We start from the raw sequence: 16,455 nt of genomic DNA on the forward strand, positions 1-16,455 counted from the left end.
GAAGTCTTGGAAGCTTTTCATGTGATGGCTGAGGAAGGGAAGTCTTAGAAGCTTTTTGTGTGATGACTGAGGAAGGGAAGTCTTAGAAGCTTTGCATGTGAAGGCTGAGGAAGGGAAGTCTTAGAAGCTTTTCATGTGATGGCTGAGGAAGGAATGCTATGTAAGGATTTTCTGTTATAGCAGAGTATTGGAAGTCAGCGACAGCTTTTATGTGTTGGCAGACAAAGGCAAATTGCCAGCACAGATGTAAAGGCCCCTAAAATCAAATTTGATACAAGGTACTGTGAACACACAAACGAAAATGTCAGTACAAAATGATTTTTTAAAGGACAGATGAGATGTTTGTAGGATTCAGTGAGAATAAGTAAGGCATGGAAGGTATGGTGATGTAGGCATGCTGTGGTCCTGTGGTTGTTAGAGAATAGAGTAGAGGCCGTCCCAATGCTCTGTCATTACTCACTAGTAATCTGTAGGATAAGGAGAGGTGCGGCCCAAGTTAGTCTTCTCAGAGGCAGTCCACATGGCAGCCACTCCATGATTTTGTGGCCGAGGAGGGGACCCTCCGTGCCCTTCTTGGCCTGGACAGGCTCAGACAGGAGGCTTAAAGGAGGGGGCCGGCTTTCACCTGCTGGTGATTAGGATTGGGCTATTTGCAGGTAATGGACCAATCAGAGAGGAGTAGACCGAGTGAGCAAGGCAGGCCCTCCGATACCTGTAAATTCGGCGTCCATGATTGAGAATTTGAAAACAGCTGTGGTTTCAGAGGAGTCTGTCGGGGGGGGAATTCTGCCGGGGTCGGCCGGGCCGTCCGCATACCTCCGGGCAGGGAGGCCCCAACTCCTCCCGTATATCCCAGAAGAGATAGAGTATGAGACACACGCAAGAAGCAAGGTGACTCTGCTGTTTATTAAACAAAAACGGCAGGGATGGGTCAAGGATCGTACGCGTCCGTCCTGACACACACACAATCGTGGGGCTCGCAGGCCCTTTTTACCTTAGTATGACGCGCTACTTGCGTCACCTTAGAAAGTTAGCAAAAAACCTATTGCCACTCTTAATTGGTTCCTCGAGTGGTAGGGTTAGTATAGCATACGTATACAGAACAATATTAGTGGACAAGGGTTAGTCAGGTGATATATCTGGGTTGTCCCTACAATTAGATACATGAGAATTGTTACATGAAGACTACTGATGATTGCTCAATGTTAATGGCGTCAGTGATAAGAGCCCCATGTTCTGATTGGTGCGCCCGTGAGCTTCCCAGCTTGGGACCATCGCTGTTCCCAGCTCTCGGTGTACCTGTCATTTGCAACAATGTTTCACTATGAGTACGTGCAGACAATGGCCCTCATTACGACCCTGGCGGAGTGGGTTTACGCCAGCGTTAATCGCGGCGGACCCGTCCGCCCTACTACGAGTTCCCGTAGCGCCATGGAACGTTTTCCGCCTGGTTTTTCCGGGCGGAGAAATCCATGGCGCTACGGGACCTTGATGTTAATTACGCCACCGTATTTTGCGGTGGCGCAATTAACGCCTTCCCCACTCCCATTATACCCTATGGGGCAAAAATGGGAATGGGGAAGGGTAAAATGGGGGATGGGGATTTACCGCCCCGCCAAGGTCGGCATGGGGCGGAAAATCCGCCAACCTCCATGGCGCTATCGGCAGCTTTCCGCCGTGCTCCGCGGTGCTTTTAGCACCGCGATTTCCGCCAGGGTCGTAATGAGGGCCAATGTGAGGACTTATTCATGAGCTGGAAGGCCGACTACTCCCACTGTCGCAGATGTCCATTGAGCCTTTTAAGTGTGTATGCCTGTGTCTTGTACCAAGGGATCCAGACGCCTTCTTTCTCCTGGACTTGGCATCCTGTCAGGTTCGGCTTGGTCACGTGAGGTGGGACCGTGTTTGAGGCAGACTTTTGCACAATTAATATTGTTTTTCTACTGTGTGCCTGGTTTAATTTGCAGGTGTGATTTTAACGTTGGTGCGCGGCGTGCGAGGTTGCAACATCGTGGCCTTGATGGTCTGCTTTCGGAATGTGGGTTTGCAACATTGCGACCTTGGCTGTCTGCTCTCGCCGGGCTCATTCTGCAGGATCAGCAACCTGACTCTTGTTCTTTTAACGTCCATGGGAGCTCTTGCTTGCGGCCTACTTAGGCCTCGTGTATAGGTGGAACCGTTTGGTGCACAGGCGCTTAAGGTTATAGTATCATATTGTCTTATGACCAGTATCGTGTCTTCATTATATTTCTCATTATGGCACCTGGGTTTAGGAGAAGCGTAAGCAAGCTCTTTAGATGAGTTCATGATGCGCCTTGCGTTTCTGCATTTTGAGAGCCTATGTGGAAAATAATAAAGATGCACGTCTGTGAGTATGTCTGTCGCCTACGTCATAGCACTGAGTATATTCTTCGTGTAGATTGATGCGGGAGTGTCCAGTGTGTATATTTGCACAGGTGTGCTGACCGTTGACTAGGTCGTCATGTCATCTCTAACGACAAGTTGGTTTTAGTCTAGTTGATCCGTGCCGCAGGTGTCAGCATGGGCAGGGCGTGCTGCTGGGCAGGCAGATGGACACATCCGTATGTTCCTGTACCAGGGTATTTGGTCGTCTGGTAGATGGGCAAACTCTTCTCGTGGCGGGTGCCTGGGCCGTGATCCTTTAGGCCAGGCGCGAGAGGGGAAGGACGGGAGCCTGTTTTTCCATTCTCCCACTTCAAGTCCAAGAAGTGCCTTGTGCTGCTGTGGTCACGGAAACGCTGACACAAACAGAACGAGTGAGGGCACACTAAAATGACATAATGGGGGATGCTCGATGGAAAATAGTATAAAAAAGAGCACAGACCCCAAAGATTACCAGTTAGGCCATACCCAATCCAAGGTTGTGCATAAGCTACTCCAGCAGCCTCGTGTGAAGGGATCAGGCCGCAGAGGATCCTCTATGCATGTTGTTGGCAGGCAAGTGTAGTCTCGCACCACTTAGATGGATTTCAGCCCCACACACGGCCACCAACCCACACTCACTTGCATCCATACGCCAGACTAAAATCCTATGCACAGCATCTCTGCCATCAGAATGCAGCTACGATCTATGACAGATTTTCAGTCCTGCTGCACACATAACGAGTCCCTTGCACTCGCGCACTCCACTGACCACCTTCTCAGTGCCCATCCACATGCCTGACCATGCGTTGCTTACTGGCATTGGGCCAGACCACCCAACTACTTATCTTGGCCGAAAGCACATACACATTCTAATCTCTCAGACAACTTTCCCATATTTTGGACTTCGGTCCCCCGATGGCGTTCCCCCACAAAGCACGTTGAGGCCATACTAATTGGATAAAGGCGCTATATAATTGTCAAACTACTTGCTTGCACTACTAATGCATTGGGACAGGATTAGAACCAAAGCAAGGCACTGGTGCACGGCTTCATGTAGAAATCCATTCTCCACTGGTTTGTACTGCAAATACCATTGTTCACTGGCACAGAGCTACAAGCACGGCCTTCTGCAGGTCCAGGAACCGACACAAGGCATGCACTGGGGAGATCTTCGAGTATAGTCATCTACAGGGGCAGCACAGGAATTACAACCTTGCACTAGGAAGGGACTACAAGCACAGACATGTACTGGGACAAGCCTGCAAGCACAGGCATGCTCTGGGACAGGAGTACAAACAGGGATATGCTTTGGGACAGCAGTACAAACAGAAACATGTACTGGGATAGGACTACAAGCACATACACGTACTGGGACAGGACTACACACACAGCCATGCTCTGGGACAGGACTACACGCACAGACATGCTCTGGGACAGGACTACACGTACATCCATGTTCTGGGGCAGGATTGCACGCAGTGACATATACTGGGAAAGACAGGACTACACGCACATCCATGCTCTGGGACAGGACTACACGTACAGCCATGCTCTGGGACAGGAATACACGCAGTGACATGTACTGGGGCAGGACTACACACGCAGACATGTTCTGGGACAGGACTACACGCAGTGACATTTACTGGGAGGGACAGGACTACACGCACAGCCATGCTCTGGGACAGGACTACGCGCACAGCCATGCTCTGGAACAGGACTACACGCACAGACATGCTCTGGGACAGGACTACACGCACAGCCATGTACTGGGGCAGGACTACACGCAGTGACATGTACTGGGGCAGGACTACACGCGCAGACATGTTCTGGGACAGGACTACACGCACAGACATGCTCTGGGACAGGACTACACGCACAGCCATGCTCTGGGACAGGACTACACGCACAGCCATGCTCGGGAACAGAACTACACGCAGTGACATGCTCTGGGGCAGGACTACACGCAGTGACATGCACGGGGGCAGGAGTACACACACATCCATGCTCTGGGACAGAACTACGCGCACAGCCATGCGCTGGGACAGGACTACACGCACAGACATGCACGGGGGCAGGAGTACACACACATCCATGCTCTGGGACAGAACTACACGCACAGCCATGCGCTGGGACAGGATTACACGCAGTGACATGCTCTGGGATAGGACTACATCCACAGCCATGCTCTGGGACAGGACTACACGCAGTACCATGCTCTGGGACAGGACTACACGCAGTACCATGCTCTGGGGCAGGAATACACGCACAGACATGCACTGGGGCAGGAGTACACACACATCCATGCTCTGGGACAGGACCTCACGAACAGCTATGCTCTGGGACAGGACTACACGCACAGCCATGCGCTGGGACAGGACTAACGCACAGACATGCACGGGGCAGGAGTACACACACATCCATGCTCCGGGACAGAACTACAGCACAGCCATGCGCTGGGACAGGATTACACGCAGTGACATGCTCTGGGACAGGACTACACGCACAGTCATGCTCTGGGACAGGACTACACGCAGTACCATGCTCTGGGACAGGACTACACACAGTACCATGCTCTGGGGCAGGACTACACGCACAGCCATGCTCTGGGACAGGACTACACACAGAGCCATGCTCTGGGACAGGACTACACGCACAGCCATGCTCTGGGATAGGACTACACGCACAGACATGCACTGGGGCAGGAGTACACGAACAGCCATGCTCTGGGACAGGACTGCACGCACAGCCATGCTCTGGGATAGGACTACACGCACAACCATGCTCTGGGACGGGACTACACGCACAGCCATGCTCTGGGACAGGACTACACGCACAGCCATGCTCTGGGACAGGACTACTCGCACAGCCATGCTCTGGGACAGGACTACACGCACAGACATGCTCTGGGACAGGAATACACGCACAGACATGCTCTGGGACAGGACTACACGCACAGCCATGCTTTGTGACCGGACCACACGCACAGCCATGCTCTGGGACAGGACTACACGCACAGCCATGCTCTGGGACAGGACCTCACGCAGTGACATGCTCTGGGACAGGACCTCACGCAGTACCATGCTCTGGGACAGGACTACACGCGCAGCCATGCTCTGGGACAGGACTACATGCACAGACATGCTCTGGGACAGGACCTCACGCACAGCTATGCTCTGGGGCAGGATGACAAGTAAAGACCCGCAGGCAGCGTCTAAGTGCAGGGCTGCGTGATACTGGCCTCTAGCGACGCATCAGCAGGGGTGTCTTCTCCGCTCGGGGCTCATCGCGCCGTCACCCGTGCGCGGCCCCGCGGCCTGGCCGGACTCCCCTTTGACTGCGAGCTCATGCTCGATGCCTCCCTGTCACCACTGCCAGTCTCGCGGTGCGCCTGGGCCGTTTCCGCCACATTTACCTGACGGATGGCAGTGACAGGCGTGGGGAGCCGGTCCGCCACTCTGGGGCTTGGTTCACATGCGGGCACGGCTGAGAGGAGCGCAGTAGCTTCGCCCCATCTTCCCGTCCTCCCAGCGCCTTGCCTTCACACCTAATTAGTCAGTCGGGAGGAGCTGTGAGCACTTTGCAGCAGCGTTTTTTGTTTTGTTTTTTTACACATGATAGAAAAGTTGGCTGTTTTACATTCGCCCTGAATTTGACCGGACACGTTGAATAAGTCCCTTCTCATGTCCCGTCGGGCTGTGCTGTTGCCTATCACAGCATTTAAACCCTCCGCCTTTGGAGGGTGAGCCATGAGGGTCCAGGCTTACAACCATGGAATAATCTCCATGTCCAGACTCAAACACGTGGGTCTCTTTCTTGGATTAAGATCCAGGCCAACACACGACCCCACAACGAGCAGCCCGACCCCCAACTCCTGAACATCCTTTCAGTGTTGGCGCTATATCTATCTATGATTTTAATCAAACAATCCATGCACAAATCTGCTCCGGAGGATAGCTCAGGGCCAACGCGCTCGCCTTGGAAGCAAGAGACGCAGCGCAACACAGGTTCGACCCCGGGGTGCACGCTTAGAAACCTCTGGGTATTATAACCAATTAATCTACATAACTGTCCCCATAGGGAGAGCGTCCGTGTGTATGTGAACATATGGTACACCCTGGTGGAGCGGTCTGTGTGTGTGTGTGTACTTGAATGTGGGAGGGCAGGCCACAATGTGTTGTATGCGTGTGGCAGTATGGTCCTTGTATATATGTGCTTGCAGGCCAGCAATTGAGGACGTGCATGCTTATGTCTGCATGCGATATGTGTGTGTGTGGGGGTAGGGGTGTGTGCATGCTGTATGTGCATGCATTTGGTTATTTGCACACACTTGTGCACACTTTTATGTGTGTGATTTTCGGTGCATCTAATTGGTAGTCGTGTATCCGATGTGCTTCCCATGAGTCCAGGGCGCCAGTACTGCCCCGTGTCTCAGATTGAAGACAATGGGCCCGATTCGTGCACGCAACTGGCAGCACAGGCCCTGAATCGTGGACCTGTGCAAAGTGTAGTTTACAGTGCAATGTACGTGCACAATCATGTTTGTGCTAATAGGTTTGCAGTACTTTTGCACTTGTGCAAGAGATTCCAGACTGCAGTCAATTTCAGAAGTGGACTAACATGAAATGTAGCACTCATGGCCAATTGGTAGTGGAGTAGGCAAATACGAGAGTGCTGTGGATGCTTTTCAGAAAGCGGGAAGAGCAGTCAGTGATAGAAGTGTGTTTGTAGGGAGGACGGGTGTGGGTAAAGGCGCAGTCATTCACTCTGAAGTGAGGGTCCTCCAGGTCTTAACGTGTCTTCCCTTGATCAGGTAGAATGGATTCAACAGAAATCACGTGATCACATTGCACATTAGATCCCAAAGCTCCGGAAGCTGAAAATCCCCAGAAACTGGTTAGACACCATTTTTCGATGTGACACTATACAACACAGGATGTTTACGTTCACAGCAAGAAGCAGGATTATGGGTGTTTCATCTGTGTACATGAAACTTGTTGCATAGTCTTTTCTCTATTTCTTGTGTTCTTCTTTGCCATATAGCTGGGAGGGATGGGGGTCGAGGGCTTCTTCATAATATCAGTGGTGGCAAGCAGAGACTAGGCTGAAGGGGGAGTGGGCGCTGAGAGTTCGAGGCTACCTTGTATATTTGCACTCCTTGCTTTGAGGAAGACCTGGCGTTCACCACATGTTGGTGATATCGTGAGTTCGTTTGTCACTGACATCCCGCAGACACCGTCAGCAACCATTGAAGAACCCTATATTATTAGCCACCACCACTGCGCCAACCCTGCATCAAAGGGCAAAACTGACAGCACCACAACAAACAGCACAGCAGGCAACACAAAAGCACAATCCAGGCCTGTCTCAGTGACCTGCGACTCAACAGCTCCGTCCCCACCCCGCCCCAACTGCACCCGATCATTGAGAGTCTACATCCAGTGCAATGTGTGCTGCAAGACTTAGCTGGACATGAACAATAAAACCACATGATCCAACATTCCCGCATCTGGACAATCAAGCTCTACCTCCCTGAAGAGGACTTCAGAGATATTTCTCATGGGCCGGGCAGCTCCCAATTGCATGATCTAGGCTGGGCAACCCAAAAAAGCACCACCTGCCTTGCCAGCGTTCCTCGCACTGCTGTGCCCTCCAAGGAAGGCATCCTCCATACAGCCGGGCATCTCACCAAGGTACTGAGGATGAACACCCATACCGCCCTGACCCTTAAGAAAATTGACTGGCTACCCTGCCAGGTGCACACAAGCTTCAAGGCAGTACCCACCGGTGCCCTTACTTACCACTCAGACATGGCCGAGTCGCTTGAGGGCAACGTGCCACTGAGAACTGAGCCTTGACCATGCTGATAACCAGGAAAAAACACAGAACCACAGAGAATATGGAAAAACATTCTGAGAGACATCAGACTGTGCCCTTTGTTCTCCGGTTCATAAAAGTGCCATGTTCCAAATAACGTCTCTGTGGGCAGTAGCCTGTGGAACCGTCCAGACCTGCACGAGGGCTAGCTCCACGCCTGAAGCATCATCCCCTGCCTGTAACCCACTGTGTCCACTCCCTCGCTGTCCTTTTAGACATATGTGTCACCATGCTGCTCTTTAGTTGTATGTTATGGAGCCCAAGTGAGGTGTCCACTGGCCGTGCAGCGCTCTGCTACTTACCACGAGTTCCGGTTACTTGCACCAATGCACACATGCATGCATCTGTACCTCCAATGGCAGGCCACAGATGTGCAGGGCTGGGTTGGCAACTAGGGGGTGGTGGGTTGCTGGAGGGTTGCAATTGACGTTTCTGTACATTTATTGTGTCCCTCTTGGCAAGACATGTTTTAACGAACAACAAACAGAGCGCATTGGCAAGGAGTGAGTCACAAGGGGTGCTTCCCTCAAAAGGGGTGAGTGCTTAAATAAAGTCTGCCCACACCAGGACCTCTCAGGATATGTCATAAACTGGCCACTTCTGCATTAAGCAAAACACAAGAGGTGATGGCTGCAAGCTTCAGTATTAAACTTAACCTCTGGCATTGCTCTGGGCAACCCGCCGGACCATCGTTCTTCACCTGCCAAGCCATTAGAGAAAGGGGAAAAACCATATGCAAATCAGGCCCGGTCCCACCCCAGAAGGGGCAGTTCAGCCCAAACTGCTAGGTCACGTCCCTTCTGCATGAGACCACAAGCATCCCCAGACATGTTTTGGCCTCATTGGGCCTCATCAGTGAGGAGTAGAATGGGTCTCTAGGTGGATAGTGGGCAACGTATGTGGCACAACTCTTTAGATGAGGGCTGGCGGCATCTGTGATTGCATTACCACACTGCAGATGTGATGTAAACTTGAGTGTTGCTTCAGTTTCAGAGGCTACTGTGAGTGTCACCTCAGGGGAGAGGCTAGTGTGAGTGTCACCACAGGGCAGAGGATACTGAGAGTGTCGCCTCAGTTTCAGAGGCTACTGTGAGTGTCCCCTCAGGGGAGAGGCTACTGTACGTGTTGTTCCGTGGGGAAGTGGCAGCCAGAGCTTCCGTCAAAAGCATAAAGAATACATTCAGCCCAGAACCGATACCCCACAAGTACACTGGGTGAATTTCACAATATGTAATGGCTCACACCATCCCCTATCCTATTTCTGCTCACTCCTTCTCCTGTGTGTGTGTGTGTCTGGCCCGCTGTCATGCTCCGCCGTACCCAGCAGCGATCCAAGCTCTAAAATAAATTCACTTACTAACTCACACACTACATTCACTCACTCATTCACTTACTCACATTGACTCACTCAGGCACTCGATAAGCCACTTCATTTACATTTCTCTGTCATGTTAGCTCCCATATATTGACACAATCACTTGGTAACTCCCTTCAACCTCTCACTCACTAACTCACTCACACACTTTATTGATTTACTCATTCACGTACTCACTCATATCTACTCACGCATTCATATTGACTCACTCAGGCACTCGATGAGCCACTTCATTTACATTTCTCTGTCATGTTAACTCCCCATATATTGACACCATCACTTGATAACTCACTCACTCACTCACTAGACTAAATCCTGCCTCTGCAGTCCTTTGCCTCTCTACTCAATGCATGCATAACCATGGAGTACACAACCCGAGCGTCATTAGAGCTGTCTTTTCTGGTGGGGTCGGGGAATTGCATGACCATTGTATGTGCTGCATCTCTGTGATAGGTGTCAGTAAGTTAGCCTCCATTGAAATAGACTTTCTCTTTCTGCAGGTGTCTCTTGGATAGCCAGGTGACACGGGTGGCATGGCTAAACCGCAGCACCATTCTCTACACCGGTAACGATAAGTGGTCCATGGATCAGCGGGTGGTCCTCGTGGCCAACACCAAGTCGCAGTACAGCATTGCAATCCAGGACGTGGATGTGTACGACGAGGGCGTGTACATCTGCTCAGTGCAAACTGACAACCAGCCCAAGACGTCGCGTGTGCATCTCATCGTTCACGGTAAGGCCATGCCTGTCAGATTTCAGCCTGTGGTTTCTGAGTTGAGTATCTCCAGGAAGGAAGATGCGCTGTCTGCTTAGGTGTCACCTAGTTCTTCACACTTCACAGCGGTTCTTGAAGAGTCTGGGGTCACGCCTATGTTTCAGTAAATTTTTGAAGCTCTGGATGCAAGTTGTGGGACAATTTATCCTGAGGCTGTGTTCCGTGGCCACAAGTGTGCCCTCCTCCTACTTGTTTTGCTTCAGTTCAGTATTAGATTTGGCAGTAAATGTGCCCATCTGCCCACATGCCACAGAATATTTAGAAGAGGCTGATGGAGACTATTTTTTTCTTTGCATTCTGGGAATTGTAGCTTTACTTTTCCCATCACAAACCCGGGGCTACTAGTTCCAGATAGCAAAATAGTGCATGTTCTGGACGCACTGGGAAATGCATCAGGATGAGTGTAATTGATCAAGAGCAAATATATTAATTATTGTATCAATTGTCCAGGGGTGATTATGGTCTGTGAATCAATGCCCACACAACACCACACAACAACGACTACATCTCATGAAAAAGAGAGTCGCGGTACCTGGGGGCGAGCCGCAAGGTGCAGCTTAATCAAACAGTGGGGCTAAGCAGCGCAGTATTCTGGAACAGCTCTTGCCGCATACCAGACAAAGCACAAGCAACTGGTCCAGAATAGTGAGTCTCAAACACATGACCATACCTCATGAGCCTTAAGAGATATTTAATAACCCCCCTGCCAAAATATAATCCATCAAAAACCACCCTGCGTGATCCATAGAAAGGAGCAGAAAAAGCGGCAAGGTACCAGGGTAACCTCATGGTCCGTTACCTCATGGTCCGTTACCCACCAACTCAGGCTCCCCGATCTGCTTCAGACAGAAGACTTCAACAAGGCTTGGCACAAAAAAGCAAAATTAGCAGCAGTGGCTCACATCAAGAGGGGGCAAACCTCAAAGAATTCTAAACATCTCTTGCGGCATTGGCAGTCAGTGCAGTGAAGGTGTGCAAGTACTGGCCAATCAAAAAGCCCATACCAGCCCCTGATGCCCCCGGAGATGGCAGGATTAAGGGAAAAGACAGCATCCGATCTCCTTGGGATGGCTACAGGTGTGGATGCCCACAGCAAGTTGTTTTTAATGTTTTTACGCTTCTTGTGATTTTTTGATAGTTGAGTGTTCCAGCTGAACGAACAAGAACTCCGGAGCTGGTGGGAGCTGCACCCTCTGCCTGTTCCTTTCTTTGTGATATGGTCCTGACCTCAACAAGAGGCCTTCAAAGCGGCCACGCTCTACAGCCACCCACCAGACAATGAGGACCTGCTCACATTGTCTGCCTTCTGGCTCTGTGAATGGTGAGGTGCCCGAGCGCGCGGCCGAAGGAGATATTAATTGTCCTATAGAAAGAGAGTGTCTCGTCTCTCACCTGAACCATTTTATGTTTCATCAGTGGAGGCTGGATGAAGGGAATGGATCCCCGCCTTCATCAGGAGCTGGAAGACACTGCGTTTTCCCAACAGATATCGGCTTTTGTCCAGTATATAGATTAATTTTTCAGAGTTAGTATTAGTTCAGGTTAGATAAAGATAATGAAGGTTTCCTAATCCTCTTATAAGAGATTTATCTGCCCGAGTAGAAAGCTCTCTGAATACAATATGGCGTGTATGAAACCAGCCGCCTAATCTGCGCTTTCATTCCCTCGGCAGGAGCTCATTGATTGTGTAATGTGCAAAGCTGAGAGAAGCCTGAATTTCACCCCCCCCCCCCCCAACGCCCACCACCCCACCTTCTTTCCTATCAGCTCCCGTGTCCCCTCTGGTTCCCACCTCCCTGTGTCATGGGGGCTGGTGAGTGTCCACGTGCTGTAGTGGCCAGCTGTGGTTCTGTTGTTTATTTGAGATCTTCAAGGTCTTAACACAGGATGATCGCAAGGTCTGGGGAGTTGAACACCCAATACAGGTGCCTCTGAGCAAAACTACAAATCGGGTACAGGCAGGCACAGGTAATGGGGTATCTGCAGGAGGGGCAATGAATGCTGTAATGCTGTGATGTTTTCCAAATGCTTCATTTCATCTCTGCCTGAGGAAGCGGAGACATTCCACAAAAGCTTGCAAATAAGCAAAATAAATGCCTTTCTTAGCCTAATTAAGGTAGCTACTCCAGTTATTCCTTTGATCATTCATATATATATATATGATCCAAAAGAAAAAGTCAGTACCTTAATTAGGCTAGCAAAGTCATTTGTTTTGTTTATTTGCGAGTTTTCATGGAATGTCTCCACTTCTGCAGGCAGAAACTGAACGTATATCTCAGACATGGCAGATGACTGCCCTTTATAATGAGAAGTGACAGTTGTCTTCAGGGTGACACTGTGCCAATCAAAGGTTGGTGGGGTTTTCCTGTCCTTTGTTAGTCCTGCGACCAGGCCCGTAGTGGGCCTGTTTGAATTACCTCTGATTAGTATGCGAGGCAGTCACGAGCAGCTAACAAAGGAAAGGGCGGCACCATGGAGCCTTTGTTAGTTAATTAGTCTGGCCATGGCAGGAGGAAGGTGTTGCCTTCCCCCTTCTGAGATGCCTTTATGTACTCTTGGCTGTCATATTCCAACTAAATATGAGAGGGGGGGTGACATCTCTAGGCTGTGTCCACCCAGAGTACACAGGTCTATGTTTATGTCGTGCATTTACCATAGGGAAATGTGTGTGGATTAACCCCACATATTTTCCAGAGATTGATCTACCATCATTCAATTTCACTTAAAATTTCAAAAAAGCCCAGGCGAACGCACACCCACCGTGCGGATTGTTGATTTCCTCACACTCTATCCCTTACACTAGCAACTAAACTAAAGAAATGCTGGATCTTCTTGGTCCAGAAGAATGACTCCCTTCTTCTGGTCACTGGGTTATAGTTACAGTCGGCAGGTAGGAACTGCGCCTGAGAGAATGACTCCCTTCTTCTGCACACTGGGCTATAGTTCCTGTTGGCAGGTGGTAGCTGCGCGTTAGAGAATGACTCCCTTCTTCTGGGCACTGGGTTACAGTTCCAGTTGGCAGGTGGGAACTGCACCTGAGAGAATGACTCCCTTCTTCTGGACACTGGGATATAGTTCCAGTTGGCAGGTGGGAACTGCACCTGAGAGAATGACTCCCTTCTTCTGGACACTGGGATATAGTTCCAGTTGGCAGGTGGGAGCTGCGCCTGAGAGAATGACTCCCATCTTCTGGACACTGGGCTATAGTTCCAGTTGGCAGGTGGGAACTGCGCCTGAGAGAATTACTCCCTTCTTCTGGACACTGGGTTATAATTCCAGTTGGCAGGTGGGAACTGCGCCTGAGAGAATGGCTCCCTTCTTCTGGTCACTGGGTTATAGTTCCAGTTGGCAGGTGGGAACTGCGCCTGAGAGAATGACTCCCTTCTTCTGGACACTGGGTTATATTTACAGGTGGCAGGTGGGAACTGCGCCTGAGAGAATGGCTCCCTTCTTCTGGACACTGGGGTATATTTCCAGGTGGCAGGTGAGAACTGCACCTGAGAGAATGACTCCCTTCTTCTGGACACTGGGTTATATTTCCAGGTGGCAGGTGGGAACTGTGCCTGAGAGAATTACTCCCTTCTTCTGGACACTGAGTTATAGTTCCAGTTGGCAGGTGGGAACTGTGCCTGAGAGAATGATTAACTTTGATAGGTCTCAGTTTCTTTCCAGGATGCAACACATAGTTCCAGGTTGAGATGCTGTAAAGTACTCAGTTCAAACTCAAAATTTCCAACTCAAACATTATTCCTTAATTCCCATAGTTTCCCTCATGGTTGTGGTTCCTGGAGAATGTCTCCCTTATCCAGGTAACCTGTTCTCACCATTCTCACGGTGTCTGGGATTGATTCCCTTGGCCAGGCCTTCCCTTGCTTGGTTTCACGATACACAGAACCAGGGGAGATGGTTTCACAGTGGTAGGGGAATGACCCTCTTTCCTAGTCCCTTCCCAGGCTCTTCGCCAGAGTTCACAAAAGCTGGGGAAGGACTCCCTTCCCCAGGTTATATGTTGTATGGGAGTCCATAATGCCAGGGGGAATGTCTCAGTTCTATTGGCCCTTTGCTTTGCAAATCTCCCACTGGTTTCTCAATTCTATGGGTGCAGGTCCCAGATCCATATGTCTTTCTCCCTCTGCTGTGGGAAGAACTGATTCACTGCCCTGCCAGGTACAGCGAGGAAGAAGATGGCTTAAGAAGTTCTTCTTCTTTGGGGCCCGGTCCCAGACCCTCTAGGTGCTTTTGACACAGGGATGAGCAAGCAGGCTCGAGTTGACAGAACCGTTGCGTCCCTCCTCCTGCCCCGAGAAAGGAGGGGCAGGTCTTTGCATTCTCAATGGTCTGAAGAAAGTGAGGGCAGAATGCAGTTTCCAGGGCCAGTAATAATGGGCACTCAAAAAGGAAAACAGACCTGCAACAGCTTTTCAAATCAAATACGGAAGGCGGTGTAACGACCCTCGCCCAAAACCCCCTCTGGCAAACCTATTGGCCAGGTAAGTCAGGACTCTGCCCTCTAAAGCCTGGCATCCTCTTCAAAAGCCCTCATGTGGCCAGTCCTGGCGCCTATGGTGCCAGGCTCATACACCATGAATAAACAATGTGCTTGGGAACTACTTTATTATTGTCAGCCAACATGGAGGCATCCACATAACTTGGTTCCTAAGAGCCAAGCTATGCAGTCTAGTGTTTTGGGTGTGGCAGCCTAGGGACTACTTTTCCTGGACTATTTTATTGGGGCTATTTAAACCACACCCAAGCAAGACAACACGCTTTGCGTTACTTTGCAGCTTGCAACATGATGGTCACCGTGTCCAGCTATTCCCTCGAACCTCGGAGAAGCAGAACCTGCAAGGAGACAAAAGGAACATCATAAGCAGCAGCATCTTACCTGCAGTCTTCATCTTCAAACACTCGCAGCTACTAAGAACAGCTTCCCCGAATCTGCACGCCTCCCGGACAGAAAGACCTGAAAGAGGAAGACAGAGGCAACATTAAAGAAAGCCGTAGAGACATTTACAAATTACGAACTGCTCAAAAGGCTTACCTGGCTGGTCGCCTCTCGGCTGGCACCACTCCGGACATTCCACTCGTGCTGAAGAACACCGTGACCTACAAGGCAGGAAAACACAGGTTAGCAAACGCAAGAATTAGCAGCGCTGCACATAGCGCTTACTTACCGCATCATAGCGCTCTTAATGCGCCATCATTTACCAGCGGGGCTCAGCCAAGCCAGTTCACCGTGCTGAAGCTCTGCATACCTAAGGGAGAAAAAAGAGACATTTTAAACAAAGAAAAGCATGCAGGATAGCAACAAAACTAAAGAACAGCAATAAGACCCACCTGAACAATATCAAACGGGCCGGCGTCAGTGAAGTAACTGGACCGCACTCGCCCATGAAAGACAACGCGCCCCTGCAAAGAAGGCAGGACGGAGAGCATGCCTAATTCTACCACAAGGTGAGGAGAGGGTGCCAGAGGGACTGAAATCATACGGGGGTGGAGGGAGGATATTTACCCCAGTCGGTCAGTCTTGAACACAGTCCTCCTGTATTTTCAGGCAGAACCTTCCCCGCAGACCATATCAGGGCAAAGCTGAGAAGCATACCAGCGAGTAACCCGGCTGGGTGGCGTCCCTGTGGATACCAGGTGAGCGTAACAGAACGCAAAGTCTACCATAACACATCCGCCTGGGTGCCATGGACACATCAGAAAGGGACTAATTGGCCCAATTACTGGGAGAGCTTCATGCGGAGGTTCATTCTGACCGACAAGAGACTAATGCCCTCCAGAGAGACCTAATAGTGACCAAAGTATGCACTGAAGAGATTAGCAGGCAATACTTGCAATCACAGGCAGGACAGGCGCCTCTACCTGGAAGCAATCCAACAATGCAAAACCCGCCATACCACCCACTCCGGTACAGATCACGTTACCTAGAACAGTGCCCCTGGCACCACCAGAAAGGTTCACAGGCGACCCACGGAGCAAACAAACACACACACAATATGTACTCTCTGCCCGTCCTCACCTGTGTAGTTAGCACGCTACT

At 50.6% G+C, this 16,455-nt stretch overlaps 1 protein-coding gene across 1 annotated transcript in view; it reads left to right on the plus strand.

The window, feature by feature from the left end:
• LOC138487250 (opioid-binding protein/cell adhesion molecule-like) overlaps nt 1–16,455 on the plus strand; it is a 1,248,728-nt gene that overhangs the window by 643,987 nt on the left and 588,286 nt on the right. Inside the window, exon 2 of the mRNA XM_069613882.1 lies at nt 10,135–10,367. Coding sequence (XP_069469983.1) covers nt 10,135–10,367 — 233 coding nt within the window. The remainder of the gene's footprint in view (nt 1–10,134; nt 10,368–16,455) is intronic.

The sequence above is a fragment of the Ambystoma mexicanum genome, chromosome 9 (genome assembly GCF_040938575.1).
Source record: "Ambystoma mexicanum isolate Mex_15411 chromosome 9, UKY_AmexF1_1, whole genome shotgun sequence".
In the NCBI taxonomy this organism is placed as follows: Eukaryota; Metazoa; Chordata; class Amphibia; order Caudata; family Ambystomatidae; genus Ambystoma; species Ambystoma mexicanum.